Source organism: Myodes glareolus, chromosome 11 (genome assembly GCF_982192425.1).
Source record: "Myodes glareolus chromosome 11, mMyoGla1.1, whole genome shotgun sequence".
Classification (NCBI taxonomy): Eukaryota; Metazoa; Chordata; class Mammalia; order Rodentia; family Cricetidae; genus Myodes; species Myodes glareolus.
In genome coordinates this window covers 72,379,816-72,393,736 of record NC_142036.1, presented here as the reverse complement: position 1 = coordinate 72,393,736, position 13,921 = coordinate 72,379,816, and the positions used below count along the sequence as shown (strand labels likewise).

The window sequence follows — 13,921 nt, the reverse complement described above, 5'->3', positions numbered from 1 at the left end:
TCAACCTGACTTCCTAAATTCTCTCCCTCGAGCAAATGAAACCCCAGTTTCCACTCATTAGCTCTTTTACAAGTCTTTTAATTCAACAAAGGACAAAACTTTGAAACATCTCAGGTAACCAAGGATGCTAACATTTAGATTGTCAGATGAATGAGAGGAATTAAAATTTTAAGATGCTAAGCATTTCTGTAAGTGAACAAAGAAAGACTAACTAAGAATATACAATAAAGAATTATTTCTAAGACAATGTAATTTGCTGGCCTCATCAAAATCTTCTGCCTCATCCTCTTCAATGCTGAGCTTATATGTAGAGTTTACAAGCTTTTAAAATGAAGTTTTAAAAAGATGTATTACAACCCAGTTTGGGCAGGCATGTCTAGCTCATTCTGAAATGTTTTGCTGCACATCCCATGCCAACCTTACAGTCCTGAGAGCCACTATACCTGCGCCTGGCACATCATTTTATAGCGTCCTAATGAGTTGAGATGTTGGGTAAAGCTTGAAATGAGGAAAGTAACTACAATCATGAGACAGAATGATTCAACAGCAAGGGCGGGGACACATACTAAAAGTAAAATACCATTAAAACTTACATATAAAGTCACTTTCCATAAATCATACATAGAAACACATATAAAACAAAAATAAGACCTTTTCAGCCTTTTTCATGTTTGCTATCACTAAAAAATACAAAAATAAACATACTATTTTTAAAATTCAGTTTTAATATACTATAAGACACAAATGTTTATGCCCTGAAGTAACAAGCAAATTACAATTAAATAGTTATGCAATGGGCTTCAGAAGGCTCCCAGAACAAACTAGCCTTGAGGAAATTTATTATTTAAAAACAGTACGGAGGAAGAATATCCCTTTAGTTCTTTTCATTTTTCAGCTCAGAAAACAGAAACCGCTTCGTGTTCTTGGGTACATATGGTACACACATGCCAGAGTACAGGTGTATGCCCATGAATGCATGCAGAGGCCAGACCAGGCTTCCTCCTCCAGTGCTTCCCATCTTAATGCCTTGAGCTGGGATGGGCATGTGCTGGCTGAGACAGTCACCTTTAGGGCTAGGCTGGCTTTCCAGGGAGTTCTCAGGACCCTCCTGTCTCTGGACCCTCAATGCTGCTTTTTATATGGGAGCCAAAGATTCAAACTCAAGCCCTTACACTTGATTGATTACATGGCAATCACTCACTGAATCACCACCCCAGACCCCAAAACCAACAGTCACTTTTTTAATTCTGAAGTCTTAAGTGTTTTATCAGCAACAACTGAGTTTCTTAAAATTTTTCAATGTAGTTTTTAAAGCAGGAATCCAAATAGAAATCTGCATGTAAATTCTGCAATGCCTAATTCTATTCCATTTGCAATTTCTTCTAAGAAAGGGGGTATTAGTATCTTGAAGCTTTTTCTTTCAAATGGCTAACTTTTTAACTTTATAAGGACAACTATCTACTAAGCAAATGCAGTTTATTTTTTGCTAACATTTTTGTGGAAACAGATAAGTTAAATAAGACAACACTATTTACTAGTAAGTAAAACTCGGTTTTTTGTTTTGTTTTTAAGTCATAGGTTGTCTAAGCAATTTATTTAAATTGTGTATCTGAAACTTAGTAGATGAAGATGACACTGGAGGCCTTAACTTCTTTTAATAGCATAACAGTTCCCCAGGTGGTGCAAAATAAAAAATAGTGCTTGTATTATAACCTTACTAGGCCATCAGTAACTACTAGGAATATAAAAAGAACAGCATAAAATGAAGGACTAAGAAATCACCTTCATTTCCTGCTTCAATTGTGGAGTATTGTACTTTGCTCATTCAACACGAAATGATGTGGCCAACAGCAATATTCAGGTACACAATTCAATATTTATTATATGCATTTTATATACATTATTTCTCAACAGCTGTACGTTTGCTTTGTGGTACAATCTTAAAAATTTGCTGATTCATAGTCTGTAAAACAAAAACCTTACAAAACTCATCAAAACTCGCAAACTGATCAGAAAAGGTTTTTGGAAGACTAGAAAAAATACTTTATTGTCTTAATCATGCATTACACAAAGAAAATCTTTAGTTACACCATAAAATTAAGCACATCTAAAAAAAAAAAATAAAACAGGGAAAACTAGTCCAGTCCCAGCAGACTTCTGTATCCTGATTCAACTTTAAAATATCCTATATGTAATGGCAATAAAATATTCTCCAATTTTTTTTAAACTAGATCGTTTTGGTTTTGGACTCATGGTAAATCAAGACAGTATCTTAGGGAGAAACACCTTGGTTTGTAAATTAACTATAAAATATTCCATTTTTAGTCTATTTTAGACTGTTCAAAGAGTTCCAAAATAGATACACAGGTTCCCTTAGCACATTAATAAAAGGATATAAAGACCAACAAAAAGTGAAATAAATAATAGGCCATTAGCAAGATGGATAATCCTTGATAAATAAACTTGTAAATACAGTAAGATGTACAAAATATCACATAGTGATAGATGTCAAGATTAGTTTTTAAAGAGTTCATTTGGAGTACTAAACTCCACAGCTTTGTTTTAATACACTTAATAGTCCTTGATTCATGAAGACATGTAGACGAAGGTGATTTATCATCTTTATGAAGGACTTAGCTGAGCTGTATTAGGCAAAAGGAGGAAAGAAAGTGGTTATAGGTGGCAGGTTAGTGAGATCTCTGTGTTTTAGGGCTGTATAATGCAGAAAAACATCAATATGATCTTGAGCACTGTTGTGACAGGCTAAATATATAAAAAGACTTATAAAAACTAGAATTTTATCCAAACATTTTGTGCAACTAATGCTAAAATATTTTAAGTTAAATTTTCTTTTCTTTTTTCTTTTTTCTTTTTTTAAAGCAAAATAAGTTTAAAAGGGAATCTGTGGCATTCAACCAATAAACGTAAGATCACTAAGAGATGAAAAGCTACTCTTGGAGTTTGCTTCCCCACAAGAGCACCACATTCCTAACCCTAAGGCAGCACACAGAGTCCAACAAAAAGACCTTTATTTTTTTGTAAGATCAGACTCCACATTGGCTTAAACACCTTTAAAAAAAAAATTACGCTCAGTTCATATCCAGTATACAGCACAGACACTGGAGTCCTTTTTCTTTCTGTTCCACAAATACAGTTAATTACAGTTAAACTAATAAGCCTGACATGAAGATGTGATTCCCAACAACTTATGCCTGCCCCAGTAGCTTTACCCAGGCAGATCACATGTAGTGTCATATCAGTAACTTTCTTGATGGCAGTGATGCAGACAGACCCCCTTTCTGACCAGTAAATCTTTTTCATGATGTCAATTTATGTTGGTTCACACAAATACTTTGGCAAGAGCATCAGCTCCTGCACTGGCGATATATGCCTTTGATGGGTGGAAAGCAACATCATAAATTGATTCATCCAATTTCTTCCTATGAGCTGTTATTTCTTGTACACATGTCTTACTGTCCAAATTCCATAATCTAATGGAGCAGTCATGGCCTGTAAAAGACAAACAAAGCTGTTACTGAGTAACAATTCTTTTATAAAGTTTGAGGGTTGTACAGAAGTTCAAACTTACTTCCAGACATCAAATAGATGCCATTAGGATCTACTGCTAAACTTGTAACAGCATCCAAATGAGCTACCATCGAATGGATCATTTTACCTATAAAACAAAACAAAGATTAATGTTGAGAGGCAGAAGTTAAAAAACAACATCAACATAAAACAATCACCATAGCAGTACTTTCAGTTTTGGAAAAATATTCAGTTTTATAAAGATTAGTATTTTAACTGTTTGGGAGTACACAATTCACAGTGGGCAACCACCACCAATATCTAGATCACATCTTCATCACTGAAAACGAACACCTTGTTCCCAGTATGCAACAGTTCCTAGCAATAATGATCTACTCTTCCTAGAGACTGGCCTATTCTGGATGCTTTATACTAAATAGATTCTGAATATGTGGCTTTTCTGTTTGACTTCTTTCACTTGACATTTTTTTAAGATGTATTTACTATACTAACAGTCTGAAGAAAATGTTTAATATTGCTAATTTTTTAAGACTTGAAAATTCTGTCCCACCCACCTTTTTTTAAAATTTTTAATTTATGTGAATGTACATGTGTCTGCCTGTGTGCCCAAGGGAGTCAGAAAGGTGCTGACACCTGAAGCTGGAGTTTCAGGCAGTTAGAGCTGCCTGAGATGGGCACTGAAACTTGAACTCAGGTCCTCTATAAGAACAGTATGTGCTCTTGGACACTGATCCATTTCTCCAAAACTCAAGTTTTCTAGAAATAGTAAAAACTGCTGGGGAAGGAGCATCTTTTCAGAGATTTCCTCCATCTGTGGACCTATCTACAAGTTGTGCAGAGAGCTCCAACCCTCAACCTTGTTGGGGTAGGCTTTTCCCTAGCAGCTGATTTTTTCTGATCCATTACTGATCCTGCAAGTAATCCTCATTCATACTCCGTTAAGTAAACCCCAAGAAGACCTTTCTGGTTCATCAAGTCGGACTTAAGTACAATGACAAACAAAATAATGATTTTAGTCTGCCCTAGATTCCTTTTCTGGGGTGAATGGTATGTACTATATTACCACAAAAGTCTGCCATGCAATAAAGATTCACTTATTTTTTAATTGTGTGTCTACAAGTTTAATTTTTTAAGATTGACTTCGTGTGTATGAATGTTTTGCCTGCAAATGTCAGAAGAGGGCACTGGAAACCCTAGAACTGAAGCTGCAGACAGTCGTGAGGCACGTGCTGCTGGAGTCAAACTGGGGTCTTTCACAGGAGAAACAGGTGCTCTTAACCGCTGGGCCAACTCATCAAGTTGAAATTTAAAACAAACTTCAATAGAAAGTTGTGCTCTGACAACATGATGAAGGAAAAGCAATTATAACTTGATTCATCTGGAGTTTAGTGGGATCATCACGTAGGCACTTGCTACCAAGCATAACCACCTGAATTTGAGTCCAGGAAGGAAAACTAACTTCTGCAAGTTGTCCTCTGACTTCTACATGCATCTGCCCATATACACAAATACATGTTTGAACAAACAAACAAATGAACAGTTAGACCGGAAAATGCACTCCTTTAATCCCAGAACTAGAGAGGCAGAGGCATGAGGCTGTCCTGGTCTACATAGTGTGGTCCAGCCTGGGCTATGTAGAGAAATACTGCCTTTAAAAAAAAAAAAAGAAACAAAAAGGAAATAAAAATAACCAATACTGATACTTTATAAAAATCAATTCCCATTTAATCAGCACCATTAAGATGCTGATTTACAGTAAGTCCTGTAAATTTAAGTTATAAAATTTAAGTTATGATCATCTGCCATAGTGTTGGCCCTGTATGACATTTTATACAGGGATATAAAGAGACCTACTCTCCTTACTTACCCTGGGCCACAACTGTTGAACTGAATATAAAACTAGAACATAATCAAATATAAAAACCTTAAAAAGAGGAACTTTTTTTTGGCACTACTAAACAGTTACAACTTGAAGATAAAAGGAGATGCTTCTGTTGATTTCAAGCCACAGCTGTTTCTTATTATCACTAATGTTACTAACAATTAATTTTAGGACCAGCTAATACCTCAGCAGCAGTAAAATTCACTTGACATAGTATTTTAATACAAAATTTTTACTAGTTCTTTGAGTTTTATATAATATTTTACTTAATCAAATTCATTCTGCACTCCTTTTATTCAATCCTCCAATCTCATGTCTCTTTTCTCTTATTTTGAGATTATAATATAATCCCATCATTTTTGTCCCTTTCCTCTCCAAAACCTGTGTGATCTGAATGAGAATGGCTCCTGTGGGCCCATATATTTGAATGCATGCTTGCAGCTTCTCTCATTTAACCAACTCTTTTGTTGTTGTTGTTTTTGGCTCCATCCTTCTAGCACCTGCTTCCATTAAAGTGGGGGATTCCTAACTAAGGATATAGTTCAGTAGTAGATCAGCCCTACAATGTGCAAAGACACAGATTCATTTTTTAGCATACGCTCCTTCCCTAACAACAAAATAAAAGATGACAAATTACATCTTCAAAACTGAGAAAACACAATACTGCACAACTAGAGAGTTAAAAGTGCAAATGAGTTTGCTTGCTGACTCAGGGATCAAGAGCACCTTCTGCTCTTGTAGAGAACAACTCATGGTTGGTCTCCAGTACCAACATGACAGTTTCAGAGGATCTGACAGCCTCTTCTGACCTCTGAAGGCAAAATACCCACACACAAAATTTGAAAGTGCAAATGAATTAATACATGCAACCGAAAAGAATAATATTCCACAAACAGTAAATAATAAAACAACATTCTGAGGACCATTTGTTTTGCTCTGTTCACCAATGGTATCAAGAGTATGGCAGATACTTGGACTAGAGACATGGCTCAGTGGTTAAGAACACTTGCTCTTGCTCTTGTAGACGACCCAGGTTTGACTACCAACACCTACATTATGGCTGAAAACCATTCATAACACCAGTTGCAGGGGATCTAATAATGGCCTTCTCTGACTTCCTTGGGCACCAAGCATACACATGATACCCATATATTTGTGCAAGCAAACACTCATACAAATAAGGCAATATTTTTTGATTGTTTTCTATTTTGTTTTCAAGACAAGGTTTCTTTGCATAGTCCTGGCTGTCCTGGAACTCACTCTAGAGAACAGGCTGGCCTCAGGCGTGTGCACCTTCCAGGATAAAATAAAAATTTAATAAGAAAAAATATACGGATAAATGTTGTTTCACAAACAAGTTCACAACCAATTCAGGTCCTTCCTTCCTCCCATCTCTCCTCACCTTCACTCATACAATACCTTTTCCCAGAATCATATACGACACTATAGGGAAACTCAAAATTTTGTCTTTACCAAAATTTTATTTAGTTGTGCAGTGCTGAGGATTGGCGCCAGGGCCTGTACATGCCAAAAGAGTTCTCTCACCTATTAAGCTATCCCTCCAGCACTTTTTCTTTTTATTAGCTCGAGGCAGGGTCTCATTATTTCCCATTGTAGTTTTGGTCTCAACTCTGTAAACCCAGGTAAGAATCAGCATTCAAAGCAGCTGACCACTACTAAAAATTAAAAACAAAAACAACGAACAAAAAAAGTCCCACAGATCTGGAAGGTGTCTGTGAAAGAAAAAGTAGAAACTGAGGGTCTGGAGAGATGGCTCAGCAGTTAAGAGCATGTACTCAGAGATCCAGAGTTCAGTTTCCAGCACCTGTATTAGATGAGATGGCTCAAAACTACCTGTAACACCAGCTCCAGGAGATCTGAGACCCACTTCTGGCCTCCACATGCACCAATCTCTCTCTCTCTGAAAAATTTAAATCTTTGAATTTTAATTTAAGAACCCTACAAAACAAAGCACAAACTGATCTTTCTAAACAAAACTTATAAAGCCATATACAAGCAATTTTTTTCAGTTTATGCACATGGCATAAACAAAAGTTCAATACTCTTTAAATTTATATGTATGAGTGTCTTGCTTGCATGTATGTTTGTATACCATACTCATTCCTGGAACCAAAATAGGGTGCTGTATGCCCTAGAGTTGGAGTTACAAATAGAATGACCCACCATGTGGGTGCTGGGAACAGAACCTGGGTCACCTGGAAGAGCAAGTGCTGTTAACTATTGAGCCATCTCTCCAGACTCAAAGTTTAATATTCTTAATTCGATTTTAAAAAGTCCTATTTCTTTCTCAAAATTTGTATTTGTTTTGCCTAATAGAAATTGCTGCTTCACAAACTCCTACCACAGTGACTCTACCTCAAAACACCCTTTCTATCCTTTAACCTTAAAAATGCAGAAACTAGGCAAGGGGCAGCTACAAGCACTTCTCATTATTCCAGTGGACTAGATTTAGTGCCTAACACCACAACTCCTCTAGCAACCACCTATAAATTCCAGTTCCAAAGGATCCAGCACTCTCTTCTGGCTTCCACTGGCACCCACATACACATACTAATACACAGACATATATGCATAATCAAAAATAAAACATCCTGATTTTACTGTTTGTTTCCTAAAGCAAAGCTTAAAACACCACTCTATACAGCAGGACTTCCCTTGTGCATACAGACATGTATGCATATGTATGTTTCTCCTAATGTTCTCAGAAAACAATAAACTCTCAGTAAAGCAGAAACAACAGCTTCCCATGAAGGTATCAAGTACAATATAAAATTCTAAATGCATTTTCATCATTAAAATTACTTTTTCAAATTTGGAGGGGAGGTGAGACAAGGTCTCACTAAACATTCTTGAATAACCCAGAACCCTGTCTTCCTGCTTCAGTCTTCTACATGCTTTTAGCATGTCCCACCATATGCGCCTTACTCATTTATTGAACCCATTCATTGTATCAATTTTTATGTTTCAGGATTTAAAAAAATTCCACAAATTTACTATACATTTTATAAAAAGACAGTGTAGCAAATCAGAAACACCAGTTATGGGAATAGACTAGGTGACAAGATTTAAATAAAAAACCAATTATCTTTGAAAACAGAGTATGTGAAGATAGTTGGGCACTGGTGGCACACGCCTTTAATCCCAGCACTCGGGAGACAGAGGCAGGTGGATCTCTGTGAGGTCAAGGCTGACCTGATCTAAAGAGCAAGTTCCAGGACAATCAGAGCTGCACACAGAGAAAACCTGTCTCAAAAAACCAAAAATAAATACACGAATGAATAAAAAATTGTATGTGAAGATAATTTAACAGTTTAATATAGCAATTAATGTTCAATTTAAGTCATGCTGGGGACTGAATCCAGGGCTTTGTGTATATGAAGCAAGCACATACCCACTACATTACATCCTCAAATGCTCACTTTATTTCTTACTATGTAAAATCGTATTTACTCACTTCTTGATTTCTTCCAGAAAAACAGCTCTAGAGACAGACTTTTTTGATCACCCCCTGTGGTATTTTGAATAGAATGGCCCACACAGGCTCATAAATTTGAATGCTTAGTTATCAGGGAGTAGAACTGTTGGAAAGGATTAGGTGTGACCCTGTTGCAGGAGGCCCAGTAGTCAGTCTCGCTCCCTCACTCTAAGAGCTGCCTCGGCCATGGTGTCTCTTCACAGCAATAGAACAGCGACTAAGCCATCGAAATCTAAGTTTCTGGGATGGACAGCTTGAGCCTAGCCCGAGTACTTAGTGTAACCCGAGCTCAAACGAACAAATCTTTATGAAAACACAACAGAAATTTTTTTCAATGGAAGACATTTATGTTCCATACAATAAAGAATTGATTTGAAAAGCCATTTAACTGAGAATTTGATTTTCTATCGAGTATGTAGATCTATGAATATTCATTTAGTTCTCACCTTGCTGTACAGAGTTAAAGGGAACCTGCCCATATTTGTTATTGGGACTTAAGTAATCCTCTAAATGCTGAAGATTACTACTGCCTTGTCATAATAAGTCTGGTCTGCCGTGTAGCGCCTGATAATGGGCTAAAGTTTCTAAGACATGAAATAACTTGACTCTTTAAGTACTTCTCAAAGTAGTTCAAGTTGTCAGACATTTTCTGAACGAGTATTTGTTTTTTTATATAAAGATTTTTCATTATGAGAAAGAGAAAGGGGGGGGTACACTTAAGTATAGGTGCCTGCAGAAGCCAGAGGTATTGGATCCTCTTGCAGTTATGAGTAGACCTATAATAGGTGTGGGAACTGGACTTGAATTCTCTGTAAGAGCAGTATCAGTTTTAGCTACTGAGCCATCTCTTCAACACCCAAAAGACAGTATTTTATGTAATACTGTAGGTGGTAACAGAAAAAATGGTTCTTAAAAACACACTGAGTCATTACAATGGCTCAACAGATAAAGAAAGCATTTGTCACACAAGCCAGATGGCCTGAATTTGATCCACACAACCTATATAAATGAAGGCAAGCACCCTCTCCACAGGTCTATGACCTTCACATGTCTGCTGTAACGCCCATGCTTCCAACTGCATACATCATATACACACAATAAATATTTAAAGCTTCTGTAAAACAAAGGACACAGTCAACAAGACAAAATGACAGCCTACAGAATGGGAGAAGATCTTCACTAACCTCACATCTGACAGAGGTCTGATCTCCAAAATATACAAAGAACTCAAGAAATTGGAACTAACTAACTAAATAAATAAATAAATAAATAAATAAATGGATGAATGAATGAATGAATAAAACAAAAAACAAAACACATAATCCAATAAAAAATGGAGTACAGATCTAAACAGAACTCTCAACAGAGGAATATATAATGGCTGAAAGACACTTAAGAAAATGTTCAACATTCTTAGTCATCTGAGAAATGCAAATCAAAACAACTCTGAGATTCCATCTTACACCTGTATGAATGGTCAAGATTTAAAAAAAAAAAAAAAAAAAAAAAAAAGAATGTCCAAGATAAAAAACACTGATGACAACTCATGCTGGAGAGGTTGCGGGGAAAAGGGAACACTTCTGCATTACTGGTGGGAATGCAAGCTGGTACAACCCCTTTGGATGTCAGTGTGGCAATTTCTCAGAAAATTAGGAAACAACCTTCCTCAAGACCCAGTAATAACACTTTTGGGTATATACCCAAAGGAGGCTCAATCGTGCTATAAGGACATGTGCTCAGCTATGTTCATAGCAGCTTTGTTTGTCATAGCCAGAACCTGGAAACAACCTAAATGCCCCTCGATTGAAGAATGGATTAAAAAAAAAAAATGTGGTACATTTACACAATGGAGTACTACATAGCAGAAAAAAAATGACAGCTTGAATTTTGCAAAAAAATGGATGGAACTAGAAAACATTATTTTGAGTGAGGTAACCCAGACAGAGAAAGACAATCATCACATATATTCACTCATAGGTGGTTTTTAAGCAAAGAAAGCCAGCCTACAAAACACAATCCCAGAGAACTTAAACAACAATACAGACACTAAGAGAGATTACATAGATATAATCGACATGGGAAGTAGAAAGTAGAAAAAGACAAGATCTCTTGAGTAAACTGGGAGCATGGGGACTTTGGGGGAGAGTTGAAGGGGGGAGCAGGAGAGGGAGGGAGAGGAACAGAGGGAGAGAAGCTCAATAAATATCATGGAAAAAAATAAAGGTGCTCACCACAAACACACACACACACACACACACACACACACACACACACACACACAACCTATGATTCAGCAGAAGGTATACCATAAAGATGACAGCAAACAGTACCCACCACACCATCATTTGAGTCACTGAGAAACAGTTTGTTTTCCTGAGACAGGGTTTCTCTGTGTAGCTTTGAAGTCTGTCCTGCAACTTGCTCTATAGAAGGAAGAGGTTGGCCTTGAAATCACAGAGATCCACCTGCCTCTGCCTCTGGAATGCTGGAATTAAAGCTGTGTACCAACATGACCGGTTGAGAAACAGTTTTAAGAACATATTCAAGGGGCAGGGGAGATGGCTCAGAGGTGAAGAGCACTGGCTGCTCTCCCAGAGGTTCTGAGTTCAATTCTCAGTACCCACATGGCAGTTCACAGCCATCTATAATTGGATCTGGTTCCCTCTTCTGGCATGCAGGAAGAACACTGTATATACATAATAAACAATCTTTTTTAAAAAAACTCAAAACACCAAGTAAGTGATATATTTTGCTATCTTAAAACAACATAAAAAATATTCAAACGGAAGAATTTTTATCAAATGAAAATGGAAGAAATAATATTAGACAAAATATTATGTATAATCAAAAATAAAGCTTGCACACTGAAAAATAATACACTAAACAAAGCAAAAACTGAGTTACAGTAGCTTAGCAGCAGGAATGCAGATCTGTGGTGAGGTAATGAAGTACCTTGTGTGAATTCCCAGAATCTCAAAAAAAAGTTTACCTTGATGATTTCATATACCAAAAGGCAATGTGCATTATATAAGAGAACAGTACTTTCAATCACCCAAGGCCTTACCCGTTTTATTGTCAAAAAACTTGATGTGTCTATCTTCATGAGCAGTTATTGTAACAGGAAGTGTGGGATGACTGACTACTCTGTTAATGTGATTGCTAGATTGTAAACCTGAAAAATAAAGAACAGAGTACTTTAAAATACAAACTACCTGGGTTAAGCCTATATTAATAACTCAGTGTTCTAAACTATGTCAGGATCTGGATTGGATCATGCAGAAATGATTTGCAATCAGTATAACATATATTATTTTCTATTTTAAGTTCATAATCAGTATGAAAATTAGCTAAAGACCACCCGCCTTCACGTAATAACTTTTTTACAGAAATTTCAAAGAAACCCATGAAAACGTACCAGAATCTACCTGTGAGGAAAGCATCACCAATGACTGTGATGTTTCTAAATCATAAATTACCGCACTACCAGTGTTGAAAGAGGTTACCATATGAGCTGGATCACAGCCAATAAAGTCAACTGATGTAGGTATTCCACGTTCTGTAAGGAGCCCAAAATAGATTCATATGTATTTATCTGTACACATACACACAAAATTTTGAAATTATACCAATAATGAAATAGAAAGCAATATGTTAAGGTGGTAAGAAATAACTCTGTTATTTAAAAACTTTTTATATTTAAAAACATTAATTATAATATTCTATTTGACATTATAAAAATATAACCAAAAGTAAAGACACACACAAATTATTAGTCTAACATGGTGTAACCCCTATTTTGCTATGTACTTTCTTTTAAGGTAATGAAAAAAACCTGTTCATTTAAACTATTTGCCAATTTTCTTAGGAAAAATGAAAACAAAATAAAACAAAAAACAATGAAATAAACAAAACCCCCCAAAACAAACTGAAACCTGGAATTCTCCAGTATCATTCTCCCGGAAGACTCTTGCCAAATATTAAGTTTTGCCAAAGAGTTAATACAAACCAAAAATCTGGATCTATTAAAATGGAGCACACCTTTAATTCCAGCACTACAAAGGTAGAGACAGAAGGATCTTTGTGCATTTCATGCCAGCAAAGGCCTCTCAGTGAGACCCTCTCTAAAAAAAAGATAAATAAAATAAAAAATAGTAATAATAAAGTAAATTCTTGGACTATGAAATGCACTGGCATAACAGTATCCAAAAGCGGAACATGCAGCAATTCTCTTCCTTAACACATTAAATTCAAACAGCAAGTAAGTAAAATCTGGAGTCCAGTAATTAAAAGTCTGGATGAAGCAAGAAGTAAATAATTTTTACTTCTTAAGGTCTGGGTATTTGAAATACCACAGAATCCCAAAATACAAAAAAAAAAAAAAAGATAAACAAAATTAAACATATTCTACTCACCTAAGATGTCTTAAAACAACATATATTAAGTTCAAATCAAAATTCTGATGAAAAAAGTAATTTGAAAAACTCAGACTCAGACTATAAGACTGTAAGTATTGTAAAGACATACACAAGCATCTTCAAAAAGTAAAGCTGATTAAATCTTTCTATAATAAAAAATTTCCAGGCTGGCAAGATGGCTCAGCGGGTAAGGATGTCTGCAGTCAAGCCCGACTGACAATCTGAGTTTGTTCCCCAAGACTCACACAGAGTAGGACAGAGCAGATTGCCTCAAGTTGTCCTCTACTCTCCACATAAAATAAACACAAAAATATTCTATTTGTTTAAAATGTTTTTGAAATCGTGAAAGCAATCCCATTTGTGCTTCTCATTAAGGGCATTGTAATGACTGTGGCTGCCCCATCCCACCCTGAACACACATACCTATGTTCTCAGTCATGGCACACAAAGTGTTTAGGCAGGTGTATTCAAGACTATATCCCATCAGTCCTTAAGGATGGCTGTCCTTGTCTCCTATAGCCCCTGTAAGTAGTACCATTTGTCTACCTTACTGTTAGATGCAAGTATGCTTATTTTTAA

General features: G+C 36.2%; 1 protein-coding gene across 4 annotated transcripts in view; it reads right to left on the bottom strand.

The window, feature by feature from the left end:
• Nucleotides 1-1,856: 1,856 nt before the first annotated feature.
• Strn3 (striatin 3) overlaps nucleotides 1,857-13,921 on the bottom strand; it is an 82,515-nt gene continuing 70,450 nt past the window's right edge. For all 4 annotated transcript variants that reach the window (XM_085697667.2, XM_085697669.2, XM_085697668.2 and 1 more), the window contains 4 exons: nucleotides 12,343-12,483; nucleotides 11,992-12,099; nucleotides 3,590-3,676; nucleotides 1,857-3,510 (listed from right to left, as the gene is read on the bottom strand). In XM_085697667.2, coding sequence (XP_085553793.1) covers nucleotides 3,341-3,510; nucleotides 3,590-3,676; nucleotides 11,992-12,099; nucleotides 12,343-12,483 — 506 coding nt within the window. In that variant the 3' untranslated portion in view covers nucleotides 1,857-3,340. The remainder of the gene's footprint in view (nucleotides 3,511-3,589; nucleotides 3,677-11,991; nucleotides 12,100-12,342; nucleotides 12,484-13,921) is intronic.